Genomic DNA, 20775 nt, shown 5'->3' with positions numbered 1-20775 from the left:
TCTATAGAATTATGAGATGTTTATTTGTGGTTACTTGTAATTTGCACTTGAATATTTTATTTTGAAAATCTAAAATTAGTCGGGCAGTAATAGTGCACACCTTTTAATGGCAGCAACCTGGAGGCAGAAGCAGGTGGGTCTCTGAGTTTGAGGCCAGCCTGGTCTACAGAGCTAGTTCCAGGACTCCCAGGCCCTAGAGAAACCCTATCTCAAAAAAAACAAAAAACAAAAAACAAAAAACAAAAAATAAAAAACAAAAAAAAAGGAAAAAGGAAAAAGAAAAAAGAAAAAAAGAGAAAAGAAAATCCAAAGTTAACATTCTGTAGTCACCTTATAAGTAGTACTAAAGGATTGAAGAGATTGTTAAAATGAGTAATACTGCAGTAGAACAATCAGGAGCTCAGGAAAACATCACTGATGCAAACACCTAATTTAGATTTTAATTTTAATAACCCTGAGTTGGAGAGTTGCATAAATGGCTCAGTGTATAAAATGGTTCATGAGTAAAAATGAGGACTTCAGTTTGGTTTCCAGAACTCATGTAGAAAGCCAGCTGTGGTGCGAGCTTATAATTCCAATGCTGGCTAATGTGGAGATAGGATCCCTGTGGCTTATTAGCCATCTAGCCTAGCCTAAGGTGAAGAACCCTATCTCGAAAGAAAAAAAAAGATAAGTAGTTGGCTCCTGAGAACCTACAGCCTCCACGCACACACACCTGTGCACTCACACAAACCACACTGACTGACTGACTGACTGACTGACTGACTGACTGACTTGAGCTGCATAGACTCAATCCCAAGCAGTATAACTTATACATCTGTGCTCGGAACCACTTTGACAGGTGTTCTGGGTACATGGCCCCACTTGCTCATGTGTAATTCTAAAGCTCCAAGAGTACTCATGAGAAATGGAGCTGACAACTGAAAATGGAGAACTGAGAAGGGGAACCCATGCTTGGAGCACGTGTTGATCCTGTTCAAATAAGTTACTCTGTAGGTGGGCATGGTGATATATATCTGTGGTCCAGGTGCTTGGTAGGATAAGGTAGAAAGGCCAACCTTGGCAACACAGTGAGATACACTCTCTAAAAGATTAAAAAAAAAAAAAAACAAAAACCTATCACTCTACCTTTCAGAGGATGGGGAATCAGTGTTGCCAACCTGCCACCAGGTGACTGTTCATAAAAGATCCTGTCCTGGGGACTCTGAGCCCAATCTCTGTTATTGGGAAGTTGATTGTTTGACAAAGACTTGGGACTTAAATCAGTCCTGGCTAATGGGCCCATATGCAGCCTCTACCCCAACTCCCATGGTTACTTAATTCAAAGTAACCATGCGTTCGCACTGGGATACTATGGGACAGAGACTGGTATGTGCCAATTGGCCAAGTCATTCTAATAACATGGCTGTTGATGCAGCCTTGTGGTAGAAAGTCATAGGTGAGAGATACTTCAACTGTACCCTGGATCTAATCATATGCCTTGTGTCAACAACTCCCTGTGCCAGATCTTCTGATCTTTCTTATTCCAGATTGGCCAATTAGTCAACTTTTATCTATAGGTTCAAAGTTTTCTAGTTTGGTTTTCCCAACCATACAATGTAGATGATCAAGTAAATCAACCAAAATTTTACCATGTGGATTTATTTTAACATGTCTTTCAGGGTGCCTGAACTGAAGTATGGTACATCTGCAGTCCTTTTTTGTACACTGAGACAATACATTCTAAGCCAAGCACGCAGCTCTGAACCACTGGCTCAGGTAGCCAGTTGTGTCTACTGGCTTGCTTGTACCTGAACCAAACAAACCACTTCCAGCATACAATGAATTGCTGCAGACCCTCTTACTGATGCTCTGACAGAACTTGACAATATTTGACAGTTTGAGACTCAAGGTGACTTGATGTCCTCAGAGTCTCAAGCTCCAGGGCTAGTAGCATAGCAGGCAGTATTTGTAACTTTAATTTTTTTCAAATCCTATTTTTAATGATGGTTCTTAAATGCTTTAACCTTCCTTGTAACAACCCACCATCCACCAGAGGTAATGGAAAAGAAATAATACGGGGAAGGGAAGTGGACCTGTTTAGAGAGGTTCTTTGGAGCACCTCCCGTCCGTGTGTCTGGAAATAAACAGTTCATTCACAGGTTAGCAGGCAGGGGCAGATCCATCCACTCACAAACACCTCACAGACACACCAGCAGTCCAGTTTGGTAGAGCTTGGTTAGCAACAGTAGTGACAAAAACCTAGCAAAGACAGCCAGGCCTCAGTCTCTGCATGTGTCAGCAGGAGGGACCAGCAGGAACATGAACCAGGAGATGTTCTCAGCTGTGCTTCTCTCAGGGAGGCGAGGCCTCAAGACCCACAAGCATTGCACAGCTAGAGGTACCAGCAAGCCAAGCTCTGTCTCTGTCACTCTGTGGAGTCCTAGTTATACCCACCAAACATCACGTCCTCCACATGCCTTGCCTCAGCACACACATCCAATCAGCTCAAATCCTTGGAAGCAGCAAGAAGCTGCAGCACACCACCACAAGGTTTTCAGTGTGTTTCTCCCTATTGTGTCCTAACAAATGCAGTTCAGTTACACAATGTAAGGCAGACTAATACATGTGTGTCATTAGCCAAAAATCCTTCATTACATGTCCATTCACATGCTTGCTTTAGGAGAACATCCTCACTCCTGTGTCTGCTTCAGCAAAACATTCCTTCATGAGTCAGCCTTAGCCTTTCACACCTGCATCCACTTTAATGAAATGTTCCTTCATGTGCTTACCCAGGCAAAACACCATCCAATTGACTTTCAACTTTTGAAAGAACCCTTAAGTTTCCACTTCAGGCATTTTTAATTTAATTTTAATCTTTTAAAAGATTTATGTTTCTTTGATGCTGACGCAATAGCCTTGCTTCATATTCTTGGAGTCTGTATTGTGATTCTTCTTTTGTTAAAGCTCTCAAAGCCATGCATCTTTTTTTTCTGCCTCTAATATCATCGGATCTATTTGGGCTGGCAATATATATGGCTAGAACAGTAGCTTCACTGATTAAACCCCATCTACTTTAGGCCCTACGCGAAGCAGGTGATTTTCCTAACATTTACTGTGTGGAATAAAACATATTTCCAAGTGTGAGATATATGCCTTTATTCTCCTCAAAGTTTTCTATCAGGTCTGTGCCTCTTTCTTAGTGGTAGGAGACATAAAATGCTATAATTTGTCTTTTACTTGAAAGGGGTATCCTACTATATCCCTGAAGGCTTCTGAATCATTTAGAGTTTATCTCCCAACCATTGAACAGCAAGAGCTCTAACAGACAATATTTGTGCTGTTGGACTAGCATGTTGCCATCGAAACACTTAACAGTCCTGGGGCAAGATGAAGGTTTATATCATCCATCCTAAGTGACCTAGCTGGTAGTGATCCTGGAGCTGACCCTGTAAACGCGTAGCACAATGCTAAATGTAGTCAGCAGAGGGTGCTGGAGGAACACTGCCAGAGGATGGACACCTCTCCGTTTTTCAGCACTCTACTCCAGTGTTGCCTGAGGAAGCTGCTCCCTACTTCGACCTTCTAAAGTTCTCTTTATGGTGGCTAAAATCCATCTAGTCAATAACAATTTAAACATTCCCTGTTCAAATTATTGCGTGACTTTTGTCTCCTAAGGGGAAGAAAATACTCCCTTAGTAAACCTGGTTCTGCTAGACCAGTTTAACAAAAAGAACAGGTAAGGGAAAGGGACCCAAGAAAGAAAAACATTTAACTTATACTGTAAAAGTACATATAAACTCTCAAAGTTTCAGATAAAATGTGAGTACATAAAAAAATTAAGAAAAAGGAGAGTAATAAGATATCAGTTTAGTTTTAGGTGTTCCTAACATTACAAAATAAACAAACATGCTGGGTTTTTCTAAGACAGATGCCCCTGCACTGCTTTCAAGCAAAAGGACAGTAGGCCCTGTATCTTCAGCCATCCAGGCAACATGAACATGGATTAGCTATGTGGGAAAGGGCTTCTGGCCTTTGTATATCCGGATGGCAAAGCCTCCAGGACCACACTTTTTGTACCATCTGGTTTTGTCCTTTATTGTACTTGATAATTCACTCTGTCTTCCATTTCAACCTACTCTGGCTACCCCCTTTCCCAAAGTCTTCTTTCTACTTTATGAACACAAGATTAAAAAGAAAACATTGTCCGAGTTTGGCTTCTTTAACTTACTATGGTCTCCAGTTTCCCTACAAATGAAAGTTTTATTATGGCTGAGCAAGATCTACCATGTACATATACATTTCCTTTACCCATCTGTGGATGGCTGCTCCCTCAATCTTAAGTTCTGCTGCCCTAAAGTTTTGATTTCCCCTGGGGAGTGCTCCTGACAGGAGCCACAACAGATATTCTATTGCCCTGAAAGCGCAAGATTCCCCGCAGCCACTTTGGGCTTTGATGCCCTTAAACCAACTGCTAAGAAAGGAGTGAGGTAATTAGGAGGGTGGCTGAGGACAGATTACCAGGAGGAAATCGAATTGTTTCTCCATAGCAGAAATAAGAAAAGATTCTATCTGGAATTCAGAAGCTCCTTTGGTGTCTCTTGGTGCTACCATGTCCTACGATTAGTCAATGGGAAACTACAAAAACCTGATCCAAACAGGATGAGAAAAGGCACAGACCCTTCAAGAATGAAGGTATGGGTTACTCCTCTAGGAAAAGTGCCAAGACCTTGCTAAGGGTGGAGGAGATACTGAGTGTGTAGTAGAAGGTCCTTATAAATACTAGCTAAGGCCACATGAGCAGTTGAAGAAATGAGGACTGTAAGTAGTATGTTCTGGCATACTTGAAGAACGTTAGTACAGGGGCTGGAGAGATGGCTCAGCGGTTAAGATCACCCGACTGCTCTTCCAGAGGTCCTGAGTTCGGTTCCCAGCATCCACATGGTGGCTCACAACCATCTGTAAAGAGATCTGATGCCCTCTTCTGGTGTGTCTGGAGACAGCTACAGTGTACTTATATATAATAAATGAATAAATCTTAAAAAAAAAAAAAAGAATGTTAGTAGATTTAGCTCAGTGGTAGAGCGCTTGCCTAGCAAGCACAAGGCCCTGGGTTCGGTCCTCAGCTCTGGAAAAAAAATATTAGTACAGATATTTGTGTTTTCTTTCTTCAATGTCTTTAACATGTAATATAATATCAATTAAGAGACTATCAGTGATTATCATATTTAAGTCCAAGATACTAAAAGAACTTCCCTCAAGAACTACTACTGCCAATTCTAAAAACCTGTAATATGTTTGGGGTTGTATGAGAGATTGTTATATCACATTAGGCATAATTATGAGCTGATTAAATATGTAATGTCTTTGACTATACATGGGATGGTTGTTATCATGCTAAGTATAATTATCAGGTTATTGTTTTCATTTGGAAATTAAGTGTGATATAAGGAGATATAATTGTGTGTCAAATTGACAGGGGTGGACTTGCAGTGGCTATTCTTAGTTGCCAACTTGACTACATCTAGAACTGACTAAAACCCAAGCACAGAAATAACTGAGTTTTTTCTTTTTTTTATTTATTTATTCATTTATTATATAAGTACAGTGTAGTTGTCTTCAGACACACCAGAAGAGGGCATCAGATCCCATTACAGATGGTTGTGAGCCACCATGTGGTTGCTGGGAATTGAACTCATGACCTCTGGAAGAGCAGTTGGGTGCTCTTAACCACTGAGCCATCTCTCCAGCCCAACTGAGTTTTTTCTTAAGTAAATAATTTGAAGTAGAAAAATATACTTTTAAACTGGATTTTTTTTTTTTTTTTTTTGTGGTGGAAAGATCCACCTTTAATCTGGGCAACCTTCTGCTGCAGTCCATATAAAGGACATAGAGAAGGAAGCACCCAGACAGTGGTAGTGGACACATTTAATCCCAGCACTTGGGAGGGAGATATGAGTTTGAGACCTGCCTGGTCTAAGGAGTGAGTTCCAGGACAGTAAAAGAAAAGAGGAAGCTCTCTTTTTGCCTGTTTACTCTTACTCTCATTGCAAGCCCATTCACTGACATTAGAGCCTCCTTCTTTGGGATTCCGGTATATACTGAAGACCAGTTGAAAAACCCAGCCTCATGAACTGTACAGTTACTGGCCTCTTGGACCTTACATTGGCAGACAACCATTGCTGGTTGTCAGTTAGCTTGGTTCCTCTAGAAAACCCTAAAACAATAGGCATGTATTGAGTCTGTAGCCTGGCTGTTGTGTATAGGTGTGTAGGTATCTGGATATATACCTAAAAGTGTATAACTAGATCACATGTATGTATGTATTTATTTGGTTTTTGGAGACAGGGTTTCTGTGTAGCCCTGGCTGTCCTGAAATTCACTCTGTAGACCAGACTGGCCTTGAACTCATAGCTCTGCCTACATCTGAGTGCTGGAATTAAAGGCATTCACCACCACTGCCAGTCATCTTTTCTTTCTTTCTTTTTTTTTTTATTAACTTGAGTATTTCTTATATACATTTCGAGTGTTATTCCCTTTCCCGGTTTCCGGGCAAACATCCCCCTCCCCCCTCCCCTTCCTTATGGGTGTTCCCCACCCAACCCTCCCCCCATTGCCGCCCTCCCGCCCATAGTCTAGTTCACTGGGGGTTCAGTCTTAGCAGGACCCAGGGCTTCCCCTTCCACTGGTGCTCTTACTAGGATATTCATTGCTACCTGTGGGGTCAGAGTCCAGGGTCAGTCCATGTATAGTCTTTAGGTAGTGGCTTAGTCCCTGGAAGCTCTGGTTGCTTGACATTGTTGTACATATGGGGTCTCGAGCCCCTTCAAGCTCTTCCAGTTCTTTCTCTGATTCCTTCAATGGGGGTTCTATTCTCAGTTCAGTGGTTTGCTGCTGGCATTCGCCTCTGTATTTGCTGTATTCTGGCTGTGTCTCTCAGGAGCGATCTACATCCGGCTCCTGTCGGTCTGCACTTCTTTGCTTCATCCATCTTGTCTAATTGGGTGGCTGTATATGTATGGGCCACATGTGGGGCAGGCTCTGAATGGGTGTTCCTTCAGTCTCTGTTTTAATCTTTGCCTCTCTCTTCCCTGCCAAGGGTATTCTTGTTCCCCTTTTAAAGAAGGAGTGAAGCATTCACATTTTGATCATCCGTCTTGAGTTTCGGTTTGTTCTAGGCATCTAGGGTAGTTCAAGCATTTGGGCTAATAGCCACTTATCAATGAGTGCATACCATGTATGTCTTTCTGTGATTGGGTTAGCTCACTCAGGATGATATTTTCCAGTTCCGACCATTTGCCTACGAATTTCATAAAGTCGTTGTTTTTGATAGCTGAGTAATATTCCATTGTGTAGATGTACCACATTTTCTGTATCCATTCCTCTGTTGAAGGGCATCTGGGTTGTTTCCAGTTTCTGGCTATTATAAATAAGGCTGCAATGAACGTAGTGGAGCACGTGTCTCTTGTATATGTTGAGGCATCTTTTGGGTATATGCCCAAGAGAGGTATAGCTGGATCCTCAGGCAGTTCAATATCCAATTTTCTGAGGATCCTCCAGACTGATTTCCAGAATGGTTGTACCAGTATGCAATCCCACCAACAATGGAGGAGTGTTCCTCTTTCTCCACATCCTCGCCAGCATCTGCTGTCCCCTGAGTTTTTGATCTTAGCCATTCTCACTGGTGTGAGGTGAAATCTCAGGGTTGTTTTGATTTGCATTTCCCTTATGACTAAAGATGTTGAACATTTCTTTAGGTGTTTCTCAGCCATTCGGCATGCCTCAGCTGTGAATTCTTTGTTTAGCTCTGAACCCCATTTTTTAATAGGGTTATTTGTTTCCCTGCGGTCTAACTTCTTGAGTTCTTTGTATATTTTGGATATAAGGCCTCTATCTGTTGTAGGATTGGTAAAGATCTTTTCCCAATCGGTTGGTTGCCGTTTTGTCCTAACCACAGTGTCCTTTGCCTTACAGAAGCTTTGCAGTTTTATGAGATCCCATTTGTCGATTCTTGATCTTAGAGCATAAGCCATTGGTGTTTTGTTCAGGAAATTTTTTCCAGTGCCCATGTGTTCCAGATGCTTCCCTAGTTTTTCTTCTATTAGTTTGAGTGTGTCTGGTTTGATGTGGAGGTCCTTGATCCACTTGGACTTAAGCTTTGTACAGGGTGATAAGCATGGATCGATCTGCATTCTTCTACATGTTGACCTCCAGTTGAACCAGCACCATTTGCTGAAAATGCTATCTTTTTTCCATTGGATGGTTTTGGCTCCTTTGTCAAAAATCAAGTGACCATAGGTGTGTGGGTTCATTTCTGGGTCTTCAATTCTATTCCATTGGTCTATCTGTCTGTCTCTGTACCAATACCATGCAGTTTTTATCACTATTGCTCTGTAATACTGCTTGAGTTCAGGGATAGTGATTCCCCCTGAAGTCCTTTTATCGTTGAGGATAGCTTTAGCTATCCTGGGTTTTTTGTTATTCCAGATGAATTTGCAAATTGTTCTGTCTAACTCTTTGAAGAATTGGATTGGTATTTTGATGGGGATTGCATTGAATCTGTAGATTGCTTTTGGTAAAATGGCCATTTTTACTATATTAATCCTGCCAATCCATGAGCATGGGAGATCTTTCCATCTTCTGAGGTCTTCTTCAATTTCCTTCTTCAGTGTCTTGAAGTTCTTATTGTACAGATCTTTTACTTGCTTTGTTAAAGTCACACCGAGGTACTTTATATTATTTGGGTCTATTATGAAGGGTGTCGTTTCCCTAATTTCTTTCTCGGCTTGTTTCTCTTTTGTATAGAGGAAGGCAACTGATTTATTTGAGTTAATTTTATACCCAGCCACTTTGCTGAAGTTGTTTATCAGCTTTAGTAGTTCTCTGGTGGGACTTTTGGGATCACTTAAATATACTATCATATCATCTGCAAATAGTGATATTTTGACTTCTTCTTTTCCGATCTGTATCCCCTTGATCTCCTTTTGCTGTCTGATTGCTCTGGCTAGAACTTCAAGAACTATATTGAATAAGTAGGGAGAGAGTGGGCAGCCTTGTCTAGTCCCTGATTTTAGTGGGATTGCTTCAAGTTTCTCTCCATTTAGTTTAATGTGAGCAACTGGTTTGCTGTATATGGCTTTTACTATGTTCAGGTATGGGCCTTGAATTCCTATTCTTTCCAGGACTTTTATCATGAAGGGGTGTTGAATTCCTCAAATGCTTTCTCAGCATCTAATGAAATAATCATGTGGTTCTGTTCTTTCAGTTTGTTTATATAATGGATCACGTTGATGGTTTTCCGTATATTAAACCATCCCTGCATGCCTGGGATGAAGCCTACTTGATCATGGTGGATGATTGTTTTGATGTGCTCTTGAATTCGGTTTGCCAGAATTTTGTTGAGTATTTTTGCGTCGATATTCATAAGGGAAATTGGTCTGAAGTTCTCTTTCTTTGTTGTGTCTTTGTGTGGTTTAGGTATATGAGTAATTGTGGCTTCGTAGAAGGTATTCGGTAGTGATCCATCTGTTTCAATTTTGTGGAATAGTTTGGATAATATTGGTATGAGGTCTTCTATGAAGGTTTGATAGAATTCTGCACTAAACCCGTCTGGACCTGGGCTCTTTTTGGTTGGGAGACCTTTAATGACTGCTTCTATTTCCTTAGGAGTTATGGGGTTGTTTAACTGGTTTATCTGTTCCTGATTTAACTTCGGTACCTGGTATCTGTCTAGGAAATTGTCCATTTCCTGAAGATTTTCAAGTTTTGTTGAATATAGGTTTTTATAGTAAGATCTGATGATTTTTTTAATTTCCTCTGAATCTGTAGTTATGTCTCCCTTTTCATTTCTGATTTTGTTAATTTGGACGCACTCTCTGTGTCCTCTCGTTAGTCTGGCTAAGGGTTTATCTATCTTGTTGATTTTCTCAAAGAACCAACTTTTGGTTCTGTTGATTCTTTCTATGGTCCTTTTTGTTTCTACTTGGTTGATTTCAGCTCTGAGTTTGATTATTTCCTGCCTTCTACTCCTCCTGGGTGTATTTGCTTCTTTTTGTTCTAGAGCTTTTAGGTGTGCTGTCAAGCTGCTGACATATGCTCTTTCCTGTTTCTTTCTGCAGGCACTCAGCGCTATGAGTTTTCCTCTTAGCACAGCTTTCATTGTGTCCCATAAGTTTGAGTATGTTGTATCTTCATTTTCATTAAATTCTAAAAAGTTTTTAATTTCTTTCTTTATTTCTTCCTTGACCAGGTTATCATTGAGTAGAGCATTGTTCAATTTCCACGTATATTTGGGCATTCTTCCCTTATTGTTATTGAAGACCAGTTTTAGGCCGTGGTGGTCCGATAGCACGCATGGGATTATTTCTATCTTTCTGTACCTGTTGAGGCCCGTTTTTTGACCAATTATATGGTCAATTTTGGAGAAAGTACCATGAGGAGCTGAGAAGAAGGTATATCCTTTTGCTTTAGGATAGAATGTTCTATAAATATCCGTTAAGTCCATTTGGCTCATGACTTCTCTTAGTCTGTCGACATCACTGTTTAATTTCTGTTTCCATGATCTGTCCATTGATGAGAGTGGGGTGTTGAAATCTCCCACTATTATTGTGTGAGGTGCAATGTGTGTTTTGAGCTTTAAGGTTTCTTTTTTTTTTTTTTTTTTTTTGGTTCTTTTTTTCGGAGCTGGGGACCGAACCCAGGGCCTTGCGCTTCCTAGGTAAGCGCTCTACCACTGAGCTAAATCCCCAGCCCCAAGGTTTCTTTTACGTATGTAGGTGCCCTTGTATTTGGGGCATAGATATTTAGGATTGAGAGTTCATCTTGGTGGATTTTTCCTTTGATGAATATGAAGTGTCCTTCCTTATCTTTTTTGATGACTTTTAGTTGAAAATTGATTTTATTTGATATTAGAATGGCTACTCCAGCTTGCGTCTTCTGACCATTTGCTTGGAAAGTTGTTTTCCAGCCTTTCACTCTGAGGTAGTGTCTGTCTTTGTCTCTGAGGTGTGTTTCCTGTAGGCAGCAGAATGCAGGGTCCTCGTTGCGTATCCAGTTTGTTAATCTATTTCTTTTTATTGCGGAGTTGAGGCCATTGATGTTGAGAGATATTAAGGAATAGTGATTATTGCTTCCCGTTATATTCATATTTGGATGTGAGGTTATGTTTGTGTGCTTTCACTCTCTTTGTTTTGTTGCCAAGACGATTAGTTTCTTGCTTCTTCTAGGGTATAGCTTGCCTCCTTATGTTGGGCTTTACCATTTATTATCCTTTGTAGTGCTGGATTTGTAGAAAGATATTGTGTAAATTTGGTTTTGTCATGGAATATCTTGGTTTCTCCATCTATGTTAATTGAGAGTTTTGCAGGATACAGTAACCTGGGCTGGCATTTGTGTTCTCTTAGGGTCTGTATGACATCAGTCCAGGATCTTCTGGCCTTCATAGTTTCTGGCGAGAAGTCTGGTGTGATTCTGATAGGTCTGCCTTTATATGTTACTTGACCTTTTTCCCTTACTGCTTTTAATATTCTTTCTTTATTTTGTGCGTTTGGTGTTTTGACTATTATGTGATGGGAGGTGTTTCTTTTCTGGTCCAATCTGTTTGGAGTTCTGTAGGCTTCTTGTATGTCTATGGGTATCTCTTTTTTTAGGTTAGGGAAGTTTTCTTCTATGATTTTGTTGAAGATATTTACTGGTCCTTTGAGCTGGGAGTCTTCACTCTCTTCTATACCTATTATCCTTAGGTTTGATCTTCTCATTGAGTCCTGAATTTCCTGTATCTTTTGGACCAGTAGCTTTTTCCGCATTACATTATCTTTGATAGTTGAGTCAATGATTTCTATGGAATCTTCTGCTCCTGAGATTCTCTCTTCCATCTCTTGTATTCTGTTGGTGAAGCTTGTATCTACAGCTCCTTGTCTCTTCTTTTGGTTTTCTATATCCAGGGTTGTTGCCATGTGTTCTTTCTTGATTGCTTCAATTTCCATTTTTAATTCCTTCAACTGTTTGATTGTGTTTTCCTGGAATTCTTTCAGGGATTTTTGCGATTCCTCTCTGTAGGCTTCTACTTGTTTATTAACGTTTTCCTGTGTTTCCCTAAGGGAGTTCTTCACGTCTTTCTTGAAGTCCTCCAGCATCATGATCAAATATGATTTTGAAACTAGATCTTGCTTTTCTGGTGTGTTTGGATATTCCATGTTTGTTTTGGTGGGAGAATTGGGCTCCGATGATGCCATATAGTCTTGGTTTCTGTTGCTTGTGTTCCTGCGCTTGCCTCTCGCCATCAGATTATCTCTAGTGTTACTTTGTTCTGCTATTTCTGACAGTGGCTAGACTGTCCTATAAGCCTGTGTGTCAGGAGTGCTGTAGACCTGTTTTCCTCTCTTTCAGCCAGTTATGGGGACAGAGTGGTCTGCTTTCGGGCGTGTAGTTTTTCCTCTCTACACGTCTTCAGCTGTTCCTGTGGGCCTGTGCCTTGAGTTCACCAGGCAGCTTTCTTGCAGCAGAAAAGTTGGTCTTACCTGTGGTCCCGAGGCTCAAGTTCACTCGCGGGGTGCTGCCCACGGGCTCTTTTCGGCGGCAGCAACCAGGAAGACCCGTGCCGCCCCTTCTGGGAGCTTATGCAGCCTCAGGAGTGCCCACCTGACCAGGCGGAGAGGTCTCTTTCCCACGGGGTCTGGGAGCAGAGAGCTGCTGCAGGTCGGGATCCGCGGGTGTGGGACTTCCGGTAAACACAGGACGTGCCCGGTTCTAGAGGAATTCTGCCTCTGTGTGGCCCGATTTCACCAGGCAGCCTTCTTGCAACAGACAAGTTGGTCTTACCTGTGGTCCCGAGGCTCAAGTTTGCTCGCGGGGTGCTGCCCACGGGCTCTTTGCGGCGGCAGCAACCAGGAAGACCTGTGCCGCCCCTTCCAGGAGCTTCAGTGCACCAGGGTTCCAGATGGCCTTTGGTGTTTTCCTCTGGCGTCCGAGATGTATGTACAGAGAGCAGTCTCTTCTGGTTTCCCAGGCTTGTCTGCCTCTCTGAAGGTTTAGCTCTCCCTCCCACGGGATTTGGGTGCAGAGAACTGTTTATCCGGTCTGTTTCCTTCAGGTTCCGGCGGTGTCTCAGGCAGGGGTCCTGCCGCTCCTGGGCCCTCCCCCACGGGAGCCCAGAGGCCTTATACAGTTTCCTCTTGGGCCAGGGATGTGGGCAGGGGTGGGCAGTGTTGGTGGTCTCTTCCGCTCTGCAGCCTCAGGAGTGCCCACCTGACCAGGTGGTCGGGTCTCTCTCCCACGGTGTCTGGGAGCAGAGAGCTGCTGCGGGCCAGGATCCGAGGGTATGGCTTTTTTTTTTTTTCTTTTCTTTTCTCTTTTTCGGAGCTGGGGACCGAACCCAGGGCCTTGAGCAAGCGCTCTACCACTGAGCTAAATTCCCAACCCCTTATTTTCTTTTAAAGGACTTCCATACTAATTTCTAAGATAGGTGCATTAAGGGGTTGGGGATTTAGCTCAGTGGTAGAGTGCTTGCCTAGCAAGCACAAGGCCCTGGGTTCGGTCCCCAGCTCTGAAAAAAAGAAAAGAAAAAAAAAGATAGGTGCATTAATTTACATATCTATTAATTTGTGTTGTTTAAGGGTTCCTTTCCCCCATATCCTGAACAGAAAATATTAAAATTAAAAAACTGTTAAAACTTTTTTTAAAGATTGTTTTTATGAGTGTTTTACTTGTGTTTACCTGTGGGCACCACATGCCTGGTGCCCGAACAGGTAGTAAGCCTCCCTATGAGTGTTGTGAATAGAACCCAGGTCCTTTGCAATAAGTACTATTAACCCGCGGATTGGAACTATCCAGTCCCAAATTTGTCTTACCGATGACAGGCATTCTAACTGGGGTAAGATTAAATCTCGATATAATTTTGATTTGAATTTTCCTGACAGTTAAAAACATTCATCTGTATGTATTTATTGGCTGCTTGTATTTCTTTTCAGAACTCTGTTCAATTTATCTGTTCATTATTCACTGGCTGATTTTTCTTTTTAATTTCTTGAGTTTTAAAAATGTTTAGATGCCAGTGCTATTGGATGAATGGTTCACGAGGATTTTCTCCCCTTTTGTAGGCTGCCTCTCCACTGCTTCCCCAAGATGCCCAAACTCCATTCTATGTCATCCCACTGGTTACTTCTTGATGATTCTTGGGTTAGAGTCCTATTTAGAAAGGCCTTGTGTTGCCTTTAAGTTTTTTCCGTTTTCTTCTTTTAGGTGTTATATTTAGTTTTTCCCAGCACCACCTGAAGATGCTGTTGTTTCTGCAGCGTGTTTGGCATCTGTGTTGGAATCCAGGTGTTTGTGGCTCCGTGGGTTTACTCCAGGGTCCACAATTCTCTGCCACTGTTGGTTTCTATGTGGCCTCAGGTCAGCACCGCGCTGGTTTTGAGATTGCTGTTTGTGGTAAAATCTGACATCAGCTGTGATACCTATAGCGCTGCTTTTGCTCAGGATGCTCTGACAGCTTGAGGTCGTCTGTGGTTTTAGGGGTCTAGTTCACATTTTAAGAGTTTAGTTGTCATTACTGTCATTGGACTCTTGACTGAGATTGCATTGATTCTATAGACTGCTTCTGGCAATCGTCATGTTCCTCAGGCCAGTTGATGAACGTATTTTTCCTCCATCTTCTAGTGTCTTCAATTTCCTTTGGTGCTACTCTTTCCACTGGAAAAATCTCTTACTTTGTTCAGGTTCATTTCTATATCTGTTTGTCCATCCTTTCTTCCTTTCTCTTTGAGGCAGGATGTGTCTATGTAGTTCTGACTGACCTGGAACTTGCTATATAGACCAGGCTGCTCTCAAAACATCTTGCCTCTGCCTTTCAAGTGCTGAAATTAAAGGCATGCACCACTACACTAGGCCTGATTTTTTTTTTCAATATGTTCTTTATCATTATTTAGAAAAGCGACTGATATTGATTTGTATCTTGCTACTTTGATGAAATGTTGATTTAGGTAAGAGTTTTCTGGTAGGATCAGTCTTTAAGTATAGGATCAGATCACAGTCTGAAATAGGGAGAAGTGGACATCTTCCTTTCCCATGTTTATCCTTTATTTCTCTCTGGCCTTACTGCTCTGCCTTAAGAATTCAAAAGGTACACTGGAGAATGGGGAAAACACAGATTTTTCTTTTTAAAGCTGTTTTGTTTATTTTGTGGTGACCTGTGCTTGCCATAAGATGCAAGAGTGGTGAGAGGACAACTCTCAGTGTTAGTTCTGTTCTCCTACCACATGAGTCCTGGTGACTGAACTCCACTTGTCAGGTTCAGTGTAAGCCCTTTACATGCTGCTTTATCTCACTAATTAGACATTGTTTTCTTTTTCCTGATTTTACAGAGAATGCTTTCTATTATTTTTCTCAACTTAATCTAGTGTTTGTTATAGGTTTTCTTTTAATTTTTTAAAATTATTTTTCCATTTTCATGCGTGTAGTGTGCAAGTATGTATATGCATGTTTGCAAGTATAGGCACACATGTGAGTAGGTGCATGAACACATGAGTGCTCATGCAAGGAGAGACTCAAAGTTGATGTAAGAAACCTCCCATCACTCTTCTACCTTGTTTATTGAGGTAGGACCTCTCAGTCAAACTCAGAGTTCACAGACAAGGCTAGCCTCACTACAGACACACCTTTACAGAGAGAGAAAGAAGTGGGGTGGAGTGGGGGGTGGAGGGAGAGCCTGAGAGCACAAGAGCACATTTACATGAATTCTGGGAATCTGAATTCTAGTCCTCACACTTGTATGATAAGTACTTTAACCATGGAATCATCTTCACAATCCTCAAATTTTAAAAATGCATTTACTTATGTTTGTGTGCAAATGTGCCACACACAGTCAGGAAACAACTTGCAGGAGGAATTATCACAGTTCACCAGGTAGATCCTGGTGATTAAACTCAGGTGGTCAAACTTGGAGGGAAGTGCTGCTACCTGACGCTATCTTACTATGCTAAGGTATGGTCTTTCTAGACCTAGTTGCTGTAGGACAGGTATGAAAGGGTAATGAACTTTGTCAAATGCTACGTATCTATTGAGATGACCATGTGATTTCTGTCCCTGATTCTATTTATGTGCTATATTAATTTACTAATTTGCTTGTTTTGAACCACCATTACATCCTTGGAATAAAACTAACTTGATCATGTACAATGCTTTTAATGTATTAAAACTCCATTTACAAGTATTTTATTGAGAAAATCTGCATCCATGTTCATAAAGGAAACTAGCATTAAGGCACTGTGAGTTGTAAAGAAAGGTCAAAAAGGAAATGATGAGTACAGAGGAAGACAGAAAAGATGCTCAGAGGCATAGTTAGAACCCAAATGGAACGACAACAAAAATGTAACTTAAAGTTATAACTTTGCACTGGTATACAATCTATAGATTGATGCAGATTTAGGGTTTTCACTGGTATGAATTATTTATATGGATGCAAAATTTGAAATTATTATTGTTATTCTTTGATAGGCATTGTACCTATGCAACTCATCTAAGAATACAAGGCTTAACCCAGTCCTTCTAATAATTGCCACTTCAGTTTAGGATGATTAAGTAACACAAGTTAGGGGCCAGTTAGTAAACTCATGGTTGTATTAGATTCTGATTTAATTATAATAGTGTTTTTAATTTACTCAAACTGAAATGACTAAGAATAGTTAAGGTTTAACAGTTCAGATATACTTTGTATAGATAGTCTTCAAAAGTGTCAGAAGGTCACATAATACCACATTTAAGGCCATTCCATTATTAAAGATCATCTGACTAGAGACAAGTCTGCACCTGACAGCACCTCCTTCTTGATTCAAAGGAGATAGTGAGCATCACAGGAGTTAGTTGCTCCATTTGTGATGAGACAGCCACTAGGTAAGACTTGCCTCCATTCATCTACGAACAATACTGTCCAAGAAAAGGACACACTATGCAGAATAGTTGACTGATCACTCTGCCAAGACAGGGTAAGCAGCCCTTAATAATTTAATAAATCTGCTTTGCAAAGCTCTGTCAGATGATCCTGGGCCAGAAAGCTAAAGATTGATGTTCCAACAAATTGAGGAATGAGAGTGTCCAGGTAGTTTGTGAGTTCTACAAATTGGTTAAGTTTTGGAAGCTATGTTTTGTGCTTCCTATATTTTAAGGTATATTTAAGTCGCTCTGGGATTTCTGACAGGATTGAAGACTAGTTATAGTCTCATAGTCAACACAAGTTGTTTAGCATTGAGATAGATGATATGGATTTGAGAGGATGGTTTTCAGATGGTAATACAATCTAAAACCAGAACATAATTCAGCTATAGAATTATAGCTTCTTAAATTAGGACTGTAGAATGCTTTATCCAAATTGACAAATATGAGAGACTGGGTGTTAAATCTATCTTATACTTTATAATCTGCATAATTATAATGGTTGTGCTCAATTTATATCTGAAAGAGCCTTTTAATTGGACAATTAGGGGGAAATGCTGTGGATTGCCCTGGTGCTGTTTTTTTTTTGTTGTTGTTGTTGTTTTTTGGGTTTTTTTTTTTTTTTTTTTTGGTTCTTTTTTTTTCCCGGAGCTGGGGACCGAACCCAGGGCCTTGCGCTTCCTAGGTAAGCGCTCTACCACTGAGCTAAATCCCCAGCCCCCCTGGTGCTGTTTTCATTCTGATGATAATTCTGCTTCCTCAAGAGGGACTGACCCGATAAGATCACATCCTTAGTTAATTTCATGTGAACCTTCTCCGCATTTTAACTGGTCAAATAAAGGCTAGAACCTGTGACTGAGCAGTGAAAGGAAAAGGTAGGGCTGGAGTTTTGGAGAGTGGGGAAGAGTAGGAGAGGGAGGAAGGGAAGATGAAGAGAGGTGGAAGGACAATGGAGCAGAGTCAGATGGAAAATAGAGAACAATAGAATAGAATATAAAGGGCAGTTGGAGCCAGATGATACACAGGAATACTTGGTAACATTTCTAGGGACAAACTTTCCAGAGAGCAAGGACAAAAAATGACCTCAAACCATGGCACAAAAACACCCAAAGTGGAAGTTAAATGAAAACAAAAAGCAACCTGAAAGCTACCATAAAAATCTCCATGAGGCAGGGGCCTGAATGAGGGCAGTGACCTTGGGAACTAAAATCTAAAGGCTTGTAGGGCCACACAAATGAAGTAAGGATTTCATACATAATTTTACACATAAAAATGTTTACTAATTTACTCCTGATTAGAAGGAATGCAATCATCATAGGTCTATTTTGTCATTTCATTTCTATTCTGTCCCCAATATTACAAAATATTTCTACTAGATACTGGGAATAAAGATGAGTTTCACATTAAATGGATTTTAACAAATAATTTTTAGGGAATCAGTCTTTTATGAATTCATGTTTGTAAAATATTTTTAATATAATACACTAAACTCTAACTTAAAAGTTCTAATAAATGTGTGCTGGAATTTTTATATGAAAATAAACATACATACTGATAAAAAATGGTTAATTTCAAGTGTAAGACAGCATCTAGTCAACTAACAACCTTAAAAACTCCTTTGACCTCAGAAACTGGCACATCTTTTAACAGCATTACTGAACAATATAATGCCAAAAAGTTATAGATGAACCCAACTCTGAATATAAAGGGAATTAAGGCTTAAAAAAAACCCACAGGCACAAAAGCTTCTAATACAATGGACTTAAAGAATAAATTGTAAATGTATTTCTTTCATGTTCTGAGATACAAGGTCTCAGTTGGTGGTAAAGATGCTTCATGAAGCATTCACAGGCCCAGAGTCCTTCTGGCACATTATTTCACCCCCACCTCTATGATACTGTTACTTAGATTAGGACTGAAGAGAAATTATCCTGAGTTCCAATGGTAATCCAATTTACAAGCAAGTCGATAGTCTTCAAACATGCCTTGGAAGGGACACTCACTATCTGAGTTCACACTTTGCTGACAGAGACCTATTGCAATGAAACTGAGCCATGCACAGACCTCTGTGCCCCAGACAGGAAGTCTGGACCCCTACAGATAGCTAAGTAATCTCTGACAAAAGGTCTTTGAAGCAATATAAAGTGTTTTTCATTATAAACATTATAAGTCAGGTAGTGGTGACGTTTGAATAAAAGAGGATTTGAGAAAAACTGAGGTTCTAGCAAAGTAAGCAGTAATTTTCACTTAAGCTGGCTGGCCAGTGAACTCCCCAGATCTACCTCCCTCTACCTCCAATGCTGAGGTTATAGACACTGTAGCTGGTTTTTCCATCTGTGTACAAGGGATTCAAACTGAGCTGATCAAGCCTGTTACCTCTTTTTCACTGAGCCATCTCTCCAGCCCCAAGTACTATTATCTCTTAAATGAAAAAAAAATGTGTTTATGGACAGCATTTGTGCTAATACTTGGTAATACTCTCAATTATTTCATCTCAACATCCTCACTTAGTATCACTTATAACTTATTTTGTATGAAAAGAAATAAGCCGCAAAATTATTAGCTTGGCTGGTTTAAAAAGAAAAAAAAAAAAACCAGCTTATCACAACCTTTCAGCTACACCTGAACCTGAGAATATATGCCACAGCTTTTTACTATTGTACCACGTCATAAACCCATATAGATAAACCCATTCTTCTTTGATGCCCATAGTTTATACATTTTATAGCAGTACAATGACAGAAACACTTCTCTGATGACCATATACAACAGCAACTACTATGTACAAATTCAATAATCTGACAGTGAAGCAAGAGGCATTATAAAAGAGCTCATCTCCTTTGAAGATACTAGAACACCTGAAACAAGGAGGAGTGTGTGTATTAAAACAATGGGATTAAAGGACTTCGAATTCAGCAAGCGATTTGGTCATATAATGAATGGGGAAGGAAGGGAGGGAGCATATTGGAAACCACTTCCTTTGTAGGCAACAAAAATCCCTACAAAATATAGTTCTATGGAATAATTTTATAATATTCATTTCACTTAAGTCTTAGTCTTTAAAATAATTAATATTCAAGACAGTAAAAGGAAGGCTTGTAAAATTACTTACTCTTTGTCCTCTCTCCCTCATTCCTAGAAGCCATTAAATCACCTGAGCGCATAGCAGACATAATCTTCTGAGCAACAGTGGAGAGGGGTGTCTCACAGAGATCAAAACCTACACATGCCTCATAATTTTCCATTTTCATAAAGCCCTAAATATAAGATAAGTACCCATATATTAATTTTAAGACTTTAACAGGATTTATGTATGTTATTTTTAAAAGGTAATTAATAACTATAAGTTACAGGTTTCAATTATGTACCACAAATAGGATGTGGAAAAATGAGGAGACATGTTGATGCAAGCTGAACCGGGAGGCTGAGGCAGGAGAACAGTTCAAGCCTGCCTAGGCAGAGCGAACTTAAGGACAGCATAGGCAACTTAACAAGACCCAATCTCAAATATTTTTAAAGTTAAAAACAAAAACAAACAAACAAAAAATGCTGGGGATAGAGCTCAGTGGCAGAGACAGCATTAGCTTGATATGTGTAAGCCTTAGATTTGATTCAATTTGATGGGTGACAGTGGCACACACCTTTAATCCCAGCACTAGAGAGGAAGAGGACAGTGAATCTCTGAATTCAAGGCCAGCCTGGCCTACAGAGCTAGTTCCAGGACAGTCAGGACTACATAGAAACACCATGTTTTAGAGAGGAGGGAAAAAAAAAACCCTCATTTTCTAATGAACCATTTTTTTTCTTTTTTTTTTCAGAGCTGGGGACCGAACCCAGGGCCTTGCGCTTGCTAGGCAAGTGCTCTACCAC

The 20775-nt window shown here is 40.5% G+C and overlaps 1 protein-coding gene across 2 annotated transcripts in view; it reads right to left on the bottom strand.

The window, feature by feature from the left end:
* Poln (DNA polymerase nu) overlaps nt 1–20775 on the bottom strand; it is a 172225-nt gene that overhangs the window by 130887 nt on the left and 20563 nt on the right. For both annotated transcript variants that reach the window (NM_001428930.1, NM_001428931.1), the window contains 1 exon segment: nt 20018–20162. In NM_001428930.1, the coding sequence (NP_001415859.1) occupies nt 20018–20150 (133 nt within the window). In that variant the 5' untranslated portion in view covers nt 20151–20162.

This window comes from Rattus norvegicus, chromosome 14 (assembly GCF_021556685.1).
Source record: "Rattus norvegicus strain SHRSP/BbbUtx chromosome 14, alternate assembly SHRSP_T2T, whole genome shotgun sequence".
Lineage (NCBI taxonomy): Eukaryota > Metazoa > Chordata > Mammalia > Rodentia > Muridae > Rattus > Rattus norvegicus.
The sequence above is the reverse complement of the archived record's forward strand: the minus strand, read 5'-3'. Positions and strand labels throughout refer to the sequence as shown.